Here is a 16,142-nt window from a genome sequence, read left to right on the forward strand (position 1 = left end):
GGATTAGAAACTAAAGTGTTTGCTCTTATGATGGTGAGGAAATAACTGAAATGAGAGCAGGTTGGTGAAAATGTAAAACACCTTTCTTTAAACCTATCCCACTGTAGCTTAACAAATACGACACGACATACAAAAATGGCGTGGTTCTTCTGGGACAATTCACTTTTTCATGGGTATAAATACCAATCCTTGAATCCCTTTGCCTCCCTCTGAGATTGGTTCCAGCAAAGACAAAAATAAAATCATCATGTCTTTATTATTTTCCAAAACTATACTGAAGCCTCAGCTGTCAGTAGGCCTCCTCACCCAAACCTCACCCTTCCCTCACCCCCGCCAGGCCCAGCTCGATCTGTCTGTGTTCGCTCCTCATTAACACATGAATACAGACAAGGAAGGGGCCTGCTATGGCGTGGACGCCAACAGAAGGCAGCAGATTTGCAATTCAAACTGCTGACCATCAACACCCCCACCCATCTCAACCCCTGCTTCATCTCTGGGGTACTCTGAGGTTCAGACTGTCTGCAGGATGATTGATAATGTGCGTACGGAGAGCGAGAAGGACTGAGTGGACAGATGTGGTGTCACTGTTTTACGTCATACCGTTGCTTTGCAAAGCCACAAGATTCTATCGTTGCAGTAATAACCTTACCAATAAAGTTATTGCTGTTATAATTATTTTGTTCAATATTAAGTAGAAGAAAAAAGACACATTGAGATTACGTCTGGAGGAACATGAATTTGATATCAGACTTCATTAAGATGGTTGCCAGAGGATTTGGCAAAGATTTTGTGTGTAATATTTAAAGCAGCTAGAGACAAAATACAGAGATCTGTGAAAGGAATCAGTGTCAACGCATCAGGACAGAAATAAAAATACATTTTGCTAAAAAACAGAAACAATTATTGAAAATGTATCTGTTGTAATTAGGAAACAAAATCAGAGGGACTTTAGGTTGTCCACATTTCTCAACCATTTTATCATTCTACGACATAAAATAGGATTAATCCACTGCTGAAGTAGTACTGTAGTAGTAGTGTAGAAGTAGTAGTAATGATAAAGTTATGAAACAACTTTGATTCGAAAAGAACCAAAGTTCTCTAAATAAACCCAGTTTTTAAATAAATGATTTTATTATTAAGGATAAGAGAAAATCTAAACCTACACAATCTTGAAAATTTGGGCCACCCTTAGAAGCAAATACTGCAGTAAAGCATCTGCAATAAATTGCAAAGAGTCTTAAACAGCAATATGGATGAGTTTTGACTCATCTTTGCAAAATTGTTTTAATTCAGCCCAATTTGGAGGTTTTGCAAGCATTAACAACCTCTTTGACTGGATAACTGGAAAATATTTACTTTGCCAATCAGAGATGGACCTGCTGCTGTGTTTTGGTTCACTCCCATGCCGCAAAACCCAGGTTTGTTTCAGCTTGAGATCACAAACAGATAGCCAGACATTCTCATGGTTTCCTTTTCTCACAAGTTGTCCTCCAGGTTCTGACATAGAAGAACAGCCCAGACCATCACATTACCACCGGCATATTCTACTGATGCAAAAAAACATGGAACCAGAAGGAAGTTGTTCCTTTTGCTAAAAGCCAAATTCAGAATTTCTGTCATGATCTTGGCACTGATGACTGGAATATTAGTTCATTTCTCCCACCTGTTTGGCTCCGCCCATTTTTCATCTGCCCTCATCTGATCCACCTGTTCCAGCTCCTATTTATGCTGCTTGTTTCCAGCCATCAGTACCAAATTATTCAAGCCAACTGTGAGAGCTCTCGAGCGTACCTTGTTGTGTTTTGACGGCCTGATCCTGACCTGTTTCTGCCTTTGGATTCCTGAGTTTTGGCTTGCCCCTGTTCCGGTCTGTTTCTTCCTGTTCTTGTCCCCTGACCCCGGCTTGGATTTCCCTTTGGTACCTCTGCGATATTCTGATCTGGACATCGACTTTGTCTCCTGCTCTGGATTCTGCTTCTGGACTCTTCTGCTCTTCTGCATCTGATGGCTTCTGCTCGTCAGTCTGCTTGCCTCATTCCTGGGACACTAGGAGGCTCCCGCCGTAGTCTGTGGAGAAATCATCCGACTGAATCCCACTCCTCCCTCTGGGCATGGACGGAACTAAGAACCAGGTTAGTGACTTACATGCTTGTTATTGTTCCCCATCTGAGTCTACTGGTCACTAACCTGAGTATTTATCTCTACCAAGAATTTAGCAAGCCGGTCCCTGCTTGATGAGCCGCGCAATCCTGAGCAGACAATAAATGTTTCACTTTTAAATAAACCTGTTCTGTCTGCCTGAATTCTGGTTCCTATTTTCTGAGCCTTGACAATTGCATCTCACCAGTATTTGGTATTATTATTATTATTATTAGGTTATTTAAAAAAAATGTGCTTCAACAGATAAATACCTTCCCAACAATGACCATCTGCTTCACTGTCTTCCAGTCAGATGTCCATGTTCACCACAGTACAGAGACTGACCTTGTCAAGGTGTTGCATGACATCAGTCATGCACAGACACCAAAGGACAGTTTAGAAACGTCAGTTAGTCACTCATGTTTTTGGACTTTGGGAGGAAGCTGGAGTAAAAAACCCACTCATGCATGGGGAGAATATACAAACTCCATGCAGAAAGACCCTGGGCCAGGAATCAAACTCAGGACCTGGGTTTGATTCCTGATATATATATATACCAGGAATCAAACCCGGGTCCTGGGTTTGATTCCTGGCCCAGGGTCTATATATATATATTTATTTTTTTTTTCTCCCCTACCAAAACAGTGAGTAAAAGAGAAAAACTGATGGATTTTTCGTGGATAGGAATTTATTTTTTTATTTTTAGGAACATATATTTTTTGACATGTTATTTACATAAGTTAAGGCAAAAACTACATTTGACTTGTGTACTTAAGCATATAAGCAATATAGAACCTATGCTTTTTTACTTTTACATAGGTAAAAGAGTGCAATCACTACTTTTATTTTAAACACATACATTGTCTTACACAGGAATTTGTTCCTTTAATCAAAGTCAGTAGGTATACTCGGGTCTATTTTATTGCAATGATCCAACGAAAATGAAAAAAATAAGTTTTATAGATATTAAATTATATAATTAATCCAATATCTAATAGGTAAAGGAAGCGTTCTGATTAAAAACATAGAAAAAACGATGGAAAATATCGACATAATAACCTTTCCATGCATTATAACTATCATTTCACTCGAGAAGTAAAGCTTCCCTTCAGATTGATGGTAACCATGGACACAGCACGCGGTGTGAACACGTTACTTCCGCCTTATCCGTCCATCACTTCCTGCATGCGCAGACAACATGGCAGCCCCCGTTGCTGTTCATCTGGAGTTTGGGTAGGTAAATTATAACTAGTTGCGATTATTTACCGTAAATGTTTTTCGTATTCTGAAATGCGCACTGTTAAATGTTTCCTTTCAGCATATTTCCAGTGTAAACCGTGAGTTTACGGTCGTTAAACGCTACAGGGAGGCTGAAATAAAAAGAAAACAGAGCTTCTCAGAGCAACAGCACAACAGAACGTAGAGTTTACTCTGGAGATTGACTTAAATTTTCGCTCCTTCTAGTCTCCTTTTACAGCCGTTCTGATTTTAAAAAAGCTGATACAAAGAGTCAGTACTGCTCCTATGTATCCATAGATAGCAATTTCTGAGGCAACGACAAAAAATAAATATTGGGAATTCCATGTCTTAGATGATAATATAAAATATATTAATGTAAAATAAATTACAGTAAACTGTAACTCCCATAAACCCCTGTAGGTTTAACATATTGGAGCTTCAATTTGAAGTTTAAAACAAGTAATAAAAAGAAACACTTGTTTTTAACAAGACAAATTGTCATGGAACATTTTTATTCGGGTGGAATGAGTTGGAGAATAGAAAAATAGCCTAGTCTCAATACTCATCAATGTTATGATGAGTAACGTCCATCATTTAATCCTACACTGAATATACCATTAATGGAATTTTCAGAAAAAAAATACTTTAGCACATTACAATACCCTATTTTTTTTTTCTTTGTGTTTTTTTTTACTGCAGATATTTGCATTTTATTGACAGACAGTAGTTATTTATAATGTCAAAAAAAAAAAAAACCTTTTTACATGTGGAATCTTTATCAAACTCTTGGACCATGACTTTCAAATTCATTTAAAACTGAACTTCAGTTGAACTGTTTCCTCTTTTGCTGCTTCAGAAGTCACTTCATGCAAGAATTATAATTCTTGTAGACAGAGATCCACCGATGATAGTTTTTAGGGCCCATTCCAATACCGATTATTATCACACCCTTCTGACACATCAGATATGTGCTGCCAATATTCTTGAACCAATAGTTGTTTAAAAAAATAAACAAAAAACTGAAATATTAGAACTGTAAAATATACTGTCATATGTTTATATTACTGTTTTTATTTTGTTGTTTTTTTACTGTTTTCAAGGCTGCATTAAAAAAAAAAATGAAATTGTCTACAGAGCTGTTTTTAACAAAGTTTCTATTTGTGTACACTTGTGTATACAAAATGACAAAATAAATCTAAGTTTCTTCTTCGTATACATGATATGACACAATGGCCGTTTCTTAATTCACAAGAATGCGAGTACGGACTGGTGTCCTTGCCAAGTATGTTCTTGAGAAGAACACAGGAAAGTGTGGGCTCGATGAGAACGGGAGCATGCAGCATAAATATGGGTCAATTGGAACAGAAGCGTGCTTGTAACTAGGGATGCACCGATCCACCTTTTTCACCTCCGATACGATACCGATATTTGAAGTTTAATGTCGGCCGACACCGATCCGATACAGATATCAAAAAATGCAGGGAATTATTACCTAAAAATTGGTTTCATTGTGTGAAAAGGAAAACTGGGATCATTCTTCTGTGCATATGATTTGATTTCCCTTTTCTTAAAAAAAAATAGGAAACAACCCCAATATAAATGTTATGACTCATTCATTTAACAACTGGCCACAAAATCTTAAACCAAAAGTTCTCTGACTTGGTCAACATGTAAAAAAAAAAAATGTCATTATCATTATCAAGCATCATCTCTGTGATTTCTTTGGCTTCAAAGTTGGCTGCTTCCTGCTGCATCCTTTTTGTTTGCCGAGTCCGATATCTCAGCATGTTCCTTGTTATGAAACTTCTGGACGTGTTTCATTAACTTGGTGGTGTTATAGTTTGAAGATTTAACACAGCCCTCGGGACATTTCTCCCACAAATATTGCACGTAGCAATTGGGCTAGTAGGCTGAGAGAGCGTGAAAAACCACACTCCAGATCCTTTCGCTCACTCCATCGTGTTGTGCTGCCGCGTGACGGCAGAGTATAGCATAGAGTTAGAATGATTAGATCGACCCCTATATTGAGTCAATTGTCACCGATACCGATCTAGTTTTTTTTATTTTCTTTATATCTGGACCGATACCAATAAAAGTATTGGATCGGTGCATCCCTACTTGTGATGTCACCAAACTCTCGGCCTGTCTGGAGCTGGATTTCACCTTCTGTTATTAATAATCTCTGGATAATAATAAATTCTTACTTTTTTCATTTATTGGGGGAATAATGAGCAGATAAACACAAATCAAATAAACATTTTGCCAAATAAAACAAAAAACTTACCATCAGAGCCAGCGGTCCTTCACACACGGCTATGCTGCGAGAGGGCCGCTGCAGACGGGCTGCAGTTAGCCCCGGCTGCCGTTACGTTCGGAGGTCCGCTGGTTGCCATGGTCCTCTCAACCTCGGAAATGTATTTTAAATTACGCATTAAACCAGTAAATGGGCCATATAGTGACGCTTAAAAGTATAATGTTCTTGCCTCAAATGGTCTTTAAGTGTGCTTTTAGTGAATGACGGCAACAGAAAAGAGAACTTTTAACGTAATACTCTGAGCTCTGTGGGCGCTCTGAATTGAAAGCTGCTGCTGCCGCAGTGCATGCATGTAACGGCCGATACTAGAAACATTTTTTAATATTGTTATAAAAATATCTGCCTGTTGAAGATTGCTCTATCTCTATTTGTAGCTCATGTCCTGAATATGTCTTCATTTGCCCTGCTGACATCAGCTGTGACCTGTGGCTTATGAATCCCCTTCACAATAATCCACCTTGCATTTCTATCCTTTCAAGGCTGCAGTCCTACTTGTTCCTTGTGTACCCATTTGTGTCACATTTTTTCCTTCCACTCAACTTTCCATCATTGCTATTGGATATATCAATCTGTAAACCAGGAGCTTCTTTACCAAATACTTTTGTGGCTTATTGTCCATGTGAAGGTGACTGTCAAGTCAACAGGTGACTGATGATTGCACGTTCCTTTACATGTCGACTTTGTCATCAAAATAAAAAATGTTAAATTTCCTGAGAAATCTAACTTTGTGGTTTTCTTTTCTTTCTGTTTTATTAACAAAACTAAACTCTTTGTTTCATTTAGAGGAGGAGCAGAGCTACTTTTCGATGGTGTCAAGGAACATCACGTAACTCTACCGAGCCAGTCTGAACCATGTGAGTATCGTCTGTCACCTTGATCGCCCAGCAGATTTAAGTGAAAACAAATCATCCAGGTCATAATAAAAACCTTAATATGTACTATTTTTGCACATGTTTAAAGATTTTTGTTAACAAAGGGTAAATATGTATCTTTACATGTATGTATGACCAGATAAGATTCCTTGTTTTTTTTTATATGTGGCAATAGGGAGCAACGTACAGCCAGTTCCACATTTTCAGTTTTTAGTGACATGACTAGTGCAGCACTTTTTTAAATGGTTAAGAACTGATCTCCACTTGATTTAAACTACATTATAAATTCTGTATGTTTAATTGATCTTAATGAAAGGCCTTTTTAAAATGCATCAGACACCTTTCAATGCTCAATCTTCTGTTGAAAAACCTTTAGGTTATATAAACAGTTAAACAGGATCTGAAAATGTCAAATTGCTGTTTTTTCCCCCAAATTCTCAGATGGATTTTAGTCTGAACTTTTGACTATGTATATACTTTGATTTAAACCACCCCATTGTACCTCAAGGTGAATGTTTAGATTAATTTTCCTGCTGGAAGTTTAACCCCTTTCCCTGTCTTAAATTATTTTCAGCCTCTAAAACAGACAGAAGTTTAGCTCTACCAATCTTCTCATCTACCCTGAGCCCCACAGTATGATGCTGCTACCGTTATTATAGGAGTTTTTTATTCATGGTAGTTTATGGTGTAGGTTTTCCAGTATTATGTCAGAAAGAAAGTCATAAAAGGGGACAAATTCCATTCTGAAAACAAATATACCACTCTAAGGGTTCAAAATGACAGTATTAATTAAATCAAATATTGATGCCCACCAAGGCTTAACCCATATTAAATTTAGTATAGAAATCGACTTGGCCAGGTCTTTAAAGTATTAATTTTTTTTAATTAATCTGAAAAATTTTAACAAGTTAGAAAAATGAACACAATTAATTCTATTTTAGTCCCAAGTGAGAACCTTTGTATTACCAGTTTCTTGTACAGCCGTAAATCTGACTCACAAGCGTTGGTCCACCGGTGTTGCTCAAGCATAAAAACTGGCTCAAACCAGGTACCTCAAATGTGCAATAACTAATCTGCAATCACTATTTAATAACCTGTTTATTTTTAATACCCTGCAATAACTAGATATATAACTAGATATATAAATACCTATTTATATAAATACCTATTTAATACCCTGTGCAATAGCCTGTGCAATAATCCTGTGCTAATTGTTTTAATTGTACTAAATGCTCCATTTTAAATTACAATTGATAAGCAATGCTTTATGCAGAGCTGAACTGTCATAGTTCTGTCACTAATAGAAATTAAACTTAATCTTCTGCTTAAAGATCATCTTATATGCCTTGTTGCTCTTATGGATGACTAACCTAAATAGCTGCAAAAACAATAGAAATAGGTGTTGTTTTGCTTCTATGATTATTTATTTAATAATTGAGTAAAGATGAGTTTGAATTGGAATTGATTTTTTACTAAAATACAATTAATTAAACACAAACCCTGTAATTAAGTTGATTATACATTTTAAATTTAGTCACACCACTAAAATAGACTGGATACATCTGCCCTATATATGCATGATCTAGAATGTTCTGTAATATCAGGATCAGCACAGATATTAATGTTGGATTAGACTTGCCTTTTCTTATTTCATCGAAGCCCAGATTTGACAATCAGCTGTTCACTTATCTTTAGCCTTTTTTCTCTGAAGCTTCTCCAGAGAAAAGGGCCTTTTTGCTGTTTCTCTCATTAATGCTGCTCTTAGCCCTTATATAAGTATTTATGGATAGAAAAGCCTTGGTAGGAGTGCAGTTTTGTAATGATCATCCATTTTCAGATAATTGTTTTAAAAGTGTTATATGTGATGTAGAAGTTGGGGATGTCATTTTTTTATTACCTAATTGAAATTTATACTCACCTCATTCCGGATGTTTCTAGTGCGTGTCTTGGTCTTCACAAAGCTGTTTGCTCATCTCCTCTTACCTGTTGGAGAACCTCTGCATGCCGTTGGTTGCAGTGAACGTCATTTAAAAGGGACTAGAAATACTTAGAGATTTAAACTTAGACAAATCTGACAATGTCTAGTTAGCTCCGTAAGCCCCCTTTAAATACAAATGCATGCTACCATTTTCAGATTTTTAGTCCATGTATCATTTCCTGGCTAAAATGGGTCTCTCAAAAGCAGATATCATTTTGGTTTCTCAGTTTAACAAAAATGTTTTTCTTAAACATTAAACTGAGATATTATTCCAACATGGACTCCATGTTCACACATTAGGAGTCGTTTTCACAACACTGAGGTGATGAAGCATAAAGAAAAATAAAGATCAGCCTACGGCCTGAATATTTTTCTCTGCTTTGGTGACAAATATTAGAAATAAGTCCTTCTGGTATTCGGCAAAACAATGGCTGTTCATGCAGGGCAACGATGTTACCACGACAGCAAAGAGACAAAAGTTGACCAGAACAGGGAATGTCAGTTGGACAATGACCTTGCTCCACCAGCTGACCTGTAGGTCTGTGTGTGTTTGTCTGGACCTTTTGTTTCCTTTTTTTCTTTTCTTTTTTTCCAAATAGAATTAAAAGATCTTCACTTTTAGGTTTTAAATATAAATTTTTTTGGCTAAACTTGCTAGCCAGCATCCAGCAGGCTGGGTATCTGGTAGGTTTTTTTTCTTCCCTAAATATATTTTTTTAGCACCTATATGAGTGTGTATATGTGTGTGTCCATATGAGCATCGAGGGGGGGTGCAGCAAAGGTTGATATAATTGGTTCTGAATCCTTCGTATTTCTTTTTTGACCCCGACGAATGATTGATGACCCTAAACTGAAGGACCCGTCCCCCTCTTGTTTGCGCACACCCACAACAAAACCCCTATAGTAAGAGGATCCCCCTATTTTTATTTTTTTTATTCGCCCAATACATCTGCAGAAAAATGCATAGCTGAACTCCCCCTACCTTACATGACAGCCGTAATCGCATAACAAAAACAAATCCTCGAAAAGTGGGTTAAGTGCATTCGCAAAAGAAAAGAATCTGTGGTATTAGATAAACATCAAAATGGCGCCTTTTTACCCCCCTCCCTTCTGCACAGCTGTATCCCAGGATGCACTGGGATCCTGTGACGCAGGTTCTCCTCTGTCGTATGCGTCTGTTTTTTTTTTTGTTTTGTTTAGTTTTTCTCATGTTCTCCTCTATCTGCACCGCAAAGTGCATTTGAAAATTTTCAAAACTAAGCCTCTTGCTGTTATGTAGTTTTACTTAACTGGCATTTATTATATTTATTTACATTTTATGAATTTTTTTAAAAGATTAGCTTTTGACATTTGGTGATTAATATGATGACACCTTTTTTAGGGTGCAAATATAACACATCTCTCTGCGTCAATTTAAAGAAGACATACAAACGACGGCAAATCATCGACGGAAGGGCAAGACAGGAACTTCTATCAGCGGTGGAGAAGTGTGTGTGTGTGTAGGTGTGTGTGTGTGTGTGTGTGTGTGTGTGAGGGGCGTAATAAAAAGGTAAATGAGGGAGAGTGAATATGAGGTAATGGTGGAGAAAAATCCTGATAGTCAAAGGCAGATGGAGTCAGCAGAAAGGAGGAGTCATGATGGCTGCAGTGATGGCCTCTGTTCTTAGCCTCATAGAGGAGCAGGTCAGTGCTAAACACACTGTACTGGGTATTTGTATGGGTATATATGCATTGCTTGCAAAATGTTTTATATGTAAATATATATTTGGGAGCGATTATTAACCATCATTGCAGTTCTGACACACCAGACCAAATTTATGGACTTAGATACACATTTCATCTGCAGCATGTGGGATACTCTAATCTGCAAGGACCAAATAGGCATCCATGAAATCAATTCCATTTTATGTTTATTGCAAAGGTTTGTTCAATATTTTCTAGACATTGTGACAATCAAACATATTTTATTATTTATTTTATAGTAACAGAGGTATGCAAACATGGAACCAAAATCCAACAAAACCCAATGGAAATATCTGTTTGGTTTTAAAAAAAATAGTAAAATAAGTGCCAGGAAGGGACATTAATAAATTGTATGCATACATACATAAAGCGCTTCATAAAGTTACACATCTATTCGATATTATTATTCTTTTTAATCAATTATCAATATAGTATACATGTTGCCTTTAACGTTTTAAGATTTTATCTATAAGCTTGAAAAGAATGTGTGTATCTATTTTAGATCCTGAACGCCTCATGACACCAACTAAAGCGACTGACCCCCACCCTCAAAAAAAAAAAACACACACACAACAATACCATATGGACACACATCCACGGATCCAACAGCACTTACACATACTTTTCAACTATAGCTGGAGATGATCTGAAAATCTTTTATCTGATATTATCTATTCTTATTTATCCTTTATTATAACCCCATTAATGTGTGTGTATGTATATGTATGTATGTATGTATGTATATATATATATATCTCCTAACTTTCCTGTATAATCTGTATATAGTTTTCACATTTTTTTATAGCCTCTTATAAGTACTCTCTGTTTATATATACCATTTATAGTCTATATATACATAGTCTTTGTGCACATTTAAATAAATATTTATATCCTGTATATCACATGAAAGGAAATATGCAAACTACATTTCGTTGCTCTGTACTTGTGACAGTGTAATGACAATACAGTTGAACTGTTATATATATATATATATATATATATATATATATATATATATATATATATATATATATATATATATATATATAAAAAATAGAGTATATATCTGTGTGTGTGTGTTTGTGTGTGTGTGTGTGTGTGTGTGTGTGTGAGTGCAAATTCTACAAGTGAAAACACCTCCTAATAGGGTTTGCAAATCCTACTTAAATACCTTGATGTTAGGTGATGATATTTTTGAAAACCAGCATTTATTTGGTTGAATTTAATAGTAAAAAAAATAATTCTGAATGTGAACTAATCCTTGTTGTTACTTCAGGTTCAGACTGCCAACACCTTCCTGCTACAGCCTTAACCCGCTCCTCACAGCCTCACACCTGCATCGCTGTTCTCAACCACCTATATTTCTCTTCTCGGTTCATTTACGGGCTCCCTCTCCATGTTTGAACCCCTCATCTCCTCTCTTCTTCTATGTGAAGCGGTTTAAATTTGTTGATTCCATCGAATTTATCACGTGTGTGTGTGTGTGTTTCTACCTGCAGACCTGCAGCGAATATCTACTAGTCGCAGAGTAATACAAAATCTGCTATTGGATAAAAACCACAGAATTATGCAGGAAAAAAATATTTCTTTGCTTATATGAATAGTTGTCTATACATTTTAAAGAAATACACCTGATTCCTCTCAAAACACTTAAATATTAGAATGAATTTTAGTTGTTACCAATAGGTTTTTTTTTAGTGAGGATTTGTCCTTATAGCCCTGTTTCCTTGCTCTGTCTGAGTGAGGTTCAACCTTTTGTTGAGACAAGGTCAGTCTGATTATAGAGGAGGTCAGACCAATAGAAAATGCAGGAATGGCTTATAATTAAGCTAAATAGAGAAGCATTGTGTTTAATAAGTAGCATAGATTTAGTTAAACAAAAAACTTTGCTTGCCTTGAAGAGATTTAGGATTGTTTACACCAAAATTCCATCTTTTTATAGTATTTTTATTACATTTTATCCATTAAATTCAGCTCAAAGCCTTTAGTTGTTTTATGTTTTCATAAATTTTTACTTTTGCAGATTAAAAAAAGAGGTACATCTCTGTCGATGCTCGAAATTTAACCTAGACAACCTTCCCCCATATAACCAGTATCGCCCCTCTTTCCCCCTCCTCGACTTACACTCATAAATATACATACATGTACGCAGAGATCCATGCACCCCCTGTCCCACCTGGTCCCTCTGTCGCGTCTCATCGACCAGGAGGCTGGAACCATGCACCTTGACCCCCAACCCCTGACCTGTGACCTCTGATGTCTGCATGTGTTTGGGCTGCATGTGTGTGTGGGACACAAATCTGTTATTGCAGCCTCTCTGCTGAGATTCTGCTTTTGTTCTCGGGGATAAACGAAGCGTTCTTATATTGAAACCGTTCTAGTTTTAGTGAGAAGACAGAAGACAAACGGGAATCTTTTGGATAGAATGTTTATGAACATGTGTCCATGTGGTTTACAGGGAATATGAAGCAGCTGCTGGTTTGGATTCAACGGAACCTGCTGAAGGAGCGGCCCGAGCTCTTTGTCCAGGGAGACACGGTGTAAGGACACCTGACGTACACTTGATCAGAACACATTAATACCAAAATATTCACTTCCATTCAAACACAATTTTATAAACCTTATGTTAAAAAATACGCAGTAAATTTTGTTTAGTACCTTTTTTACTAAGTGATTTTGTTTCACGTCAGAGGCCTCAGTGAGATGATGATGATGATGCCACATTAATGTATGCATTTATGTAAAGCTCACAGCAGTCTTGTAGGACTGGTTGACTTTTACCGCTGCCTTTGTGTGCGACTATTTATAGCACCGTCTAACCAATGAATAGAGAAAAAGCTGGCCTACCTACAAACCTCACAGATTAGATTAAGGCTGGACATTCTAGCTGCATACATTTTTCTTTTCATTTCACAAAAGCTATCATTAAGATCTACTTTTAAAGCTCGATGGACACTTGAAATTCTTGCTTTGTCCTTGTTTGTTTTGCATGTTTGTTTTGGGATTTTTCTTTCTTTTTTTTTGGCGTGTTTGTGCTCGGCTTCCTCTCCTGCTTTTTCTTGCTGACGTCAGAGACGATCTGTGAGGTGGATAGGATCACTATGAGAGCCATCAGCCTGTGTCTGCCTCTGGCATTATCTCAGCATGGACATGACTTGGACTCTTTTAGAAGCAAAATCCAAAGAATTGCTTCTGTTTCATCAGTTATCATCCTCCATACCTTATTACACAATGATGTTTACAAATTTACAGCCATATTATTATTTTTTTTCCCCCATTTCCTCCATATATATTTGTATGTTCGGTATGCTGGTAGATAAAAATGACTTTTTCCTTATATATAGTATCGTAAAAGACTGCTGGATAGGTGTCACAAGAGAAGCATTCAATGTTCTCGGGCTGGAAAAATGGTTTGTATGTAGGCATAGCTTGTAAAATGTTCACATTTATCCAACTTTATTTTAATAAATGTATGTCGAAGCCTATTTAGAAAGTATTTTGGTCTATATATCATACATTTCTGTGTTTGTTGTTAAGCTTTTTAAAATGTATGTAGTGTACATTATTTTTGCATATTTTTTGTGTTGTTTTTATATTTATTTTTGCTGCCATCAAGCTACACTCTTTATTGTGATCCCCTTGTTCTACATTGAATATGACATCAAGATGCATTTCTCTAGTTAGCATTATATCTATTTAGATCAATATATCTGGGTATAAGGTGTTTTTGTATTCTTCTTTTGCTGTTTTTAACCTCTTTAAGGTATTTTGCTTTACATTTGACTACATAGAAATGGCTTTTCATTCTAATAGTGGTTAATTATGTCTCTTGTTTAGAGCTGTGTCATGCTTTTATTACACCTGCAGATAAAATTAATTAATGAAATTAGCATTGATGTTTTGGTTTTTGTTTTGATCTGTATTAAAAAAAAAAAACAGGTTTAATTTTTTTCAGACATGATTTACGTTTTGAAAAATTTATTGCTTTTAAATTATCTCTTTATAAATGATTGTCTTCGAAAATATTTGCTGATTCTTGTTTTATTGCCAGTTGTAGTTTCCAGGGAAGTATGAGAAATTGTTTTCTTTTTTTGTTGTAGAATTCACCAGACTTAAATTCAAAGGAGATCATTTAAATACTCCCACATACAAATAATTTTTCTTTTAATCATTTATTATGTAACAGATCAAGGGGATTTATTGTAAAAGCCATATTTTCCTGTGAGCTTATTTTAATATGAGAGTCTGAAGGATGGAGGTGATTTTTTTCTTCTTTTTTTTTTTAGGCCTTTTATATTTTATAATATTTTGTTTGTTACCTTTGGAACAAGCATTTATCTTATAGCACTGTTTTCCCACAGGAGACCTGGGATTCTGGTCCTGATCAACGATGCAGACTGGGAGCTAATGGTGAGTGCTTGGAGTCACGTTCACTGTCAGAAGATGTTGGGGTGAACCTGTGTGTGTGTGTGACATATTCTCTGCTAATTGTCAAATGATGTGAGGTCATGAATGCTGAAGTTAAAACTTTATGTTTAAATCAGGGGGAAATAATGAATTTTTAATCTGAATGGGAGGAACAAACGCCATATTTGCTGATGCAGTGAATTGAGTTTGCTCGTTGTCTCCCAGTCAGTTATGGCTTCATAAAAGGTGTAGGGTGCTTGTCCTTGGGGTCTCATAGCTGAGGACGTATGTACATGCACATGTGGTCTGAACGCCCCAGCTTTGAATGAATCGATGTAATTATAACAGTCGGCTCGGGGTGTAAATAAATTGAGAAGTTTTTCATTGATTGAACCCCACATGGGTGCACAGGATGGGTAGTTTCTCCATTATCTTCTGCCTGCGTTTAATATTGAATATTTTCTGTGTTGAAACATCAGGGGGAACTTGACTATCAACTCGAAGACCAAGACAACATTGTGTTTATTTCGACACTTCATGGAGGATAAAAAACAAAAAAGGACCGATGTTTAACCTGTACATAAGATTCCAGCCTTGTCTCCTCATCCTTTCCTCCTTACCTCCCTTTATTCCCACATCCAAGCAACGACTCACCCTATTGGGCGCTGACGGCTTGTTGGTGCTGTCACGAAGGTAACTTCTCGGCTGGAATGAGGGGAATTTTACAGCATGCTAAAGGAATTCTGTGGGCTTGTCTGATCAAACTAGAAAGCTAAAGGAACCGGCCTTAAAGTTTTAAATAATACTTGATGTCAGACTCGAAAGGAAGATATTTATTTTTGATCCTAATGGTTACAAGGGCCTCTAAATGTATTGATGCATGATCGGCAAATTTTTCTGTGAGGAAATATTAAAGAGAATACAGATTTATTTCATTTTTTGTTGGTGTTTTTTTTCTTCTTCTTTACAACTGTACCTCAGTGTTATAAATCATTCACATGCCTTTTTGTGTTCGCCTGTTTGTGTTTTTTCTATTGTGTTTTCTGTAGTTTTTTCCCCCCAAATAAACTGATAATAAATGGCTTATAAGCTTTATTCATTTAAAATTTTTTCTATACACACGGACACAAATTCATACACCAATGCACGGATCAGTATAGACGAGTTGAGATTGCCTTGCCCAAGGGCACACTGACATAGCCTGGAGTCAATTTCTAGATAACTCTCCTTTCTGTAGAGCCACAATATTTTTTGTGATGCAACACACGATATTATTGCTATTATTTTTATTGTATTTATATTGCAAGGCAGAAATATATTACATTAGGCCATCTTAGTTGATACCAAATGTTTTTCTTTAATTTTTTTTTAAATATATTGTATGTTTTATCTTACATTGCAAAATAAAAACTATTTAAACTTTTGATATATTATAAAAAACGATTATAAT

At 36.3% G+C, this 16,142-nt stretch overlaps 1 protein-coding gene across 1 annotated transcript; it reads left to right on the forward strand.

Moving 5' to 3' along the window:
- The first annotated feature begins 3,315 nt into the window (after nt 1–3,315).
- urm1 (ubiquitin related modifier 1) lies at nt 3,316–15,770 on the forward strand. Its single transcript, XM_015381006.1, has 5 exons — nt 3,316–3,372; nt 6,476–6,546; nt 12,744–12,825; nt 14,647–14,695; nt 15,172–15,770. The coding sequence occupies exons 1-5, from the start codon at nt 3,338–3,340 to the stop codon at nt 15,238–15,240; spliced, it is 306 nt and encodes a 101-aa protein (XP_015236492.1). The 5' UTR covers nt 3,316–3,337; the 3' UTR covers nt 15,241–15,770.
- Nucleotides 15,771–16,142: the final 372 nt, after the last annotated feature.

Source organism: Cyprinodon variegatus, unplaced genomic scaffold (genome assembly GCF_000732505.1).
Source record: "Cyprinodon variegatus isolate N-32 unplaced genomic scaffold, C_variegatus-1.0 Scaffold227, whole genome shotgun sequence".
Taxonomy (NCBI): domain Eukaryota; kingdom Metazoa; phylum Chordata; class Actinopteri; order Cyprinodontiformes; family Cyprinodontidae; genus Cyprinodon; species Cyprinodon variegatus.

Bases quoted from the DNA above. Each gene is read 5' to 3' on its own strand.
- urm1 (XM_015381006.1), top strand. From the start codon at position 3,338: ATGGCAGCCCCCGTTGCTGTTCATCTGGAGTTTGG. The intron at 3,373-6,475 runs GTAGGTAAATTA...TGTTTCATTTAG, and splicing joins GCTGTTCATCTGGAGTTTGG to AGGAGGAGCAGAGCTACTTT. The intron at 12,826-14,646 runs GTAAGGACACCT...GTTTTCCCACAG, and splicing joins TTTGTCCAGGGAGACACGGT to GAGACCTGGGATTCTGGTCC.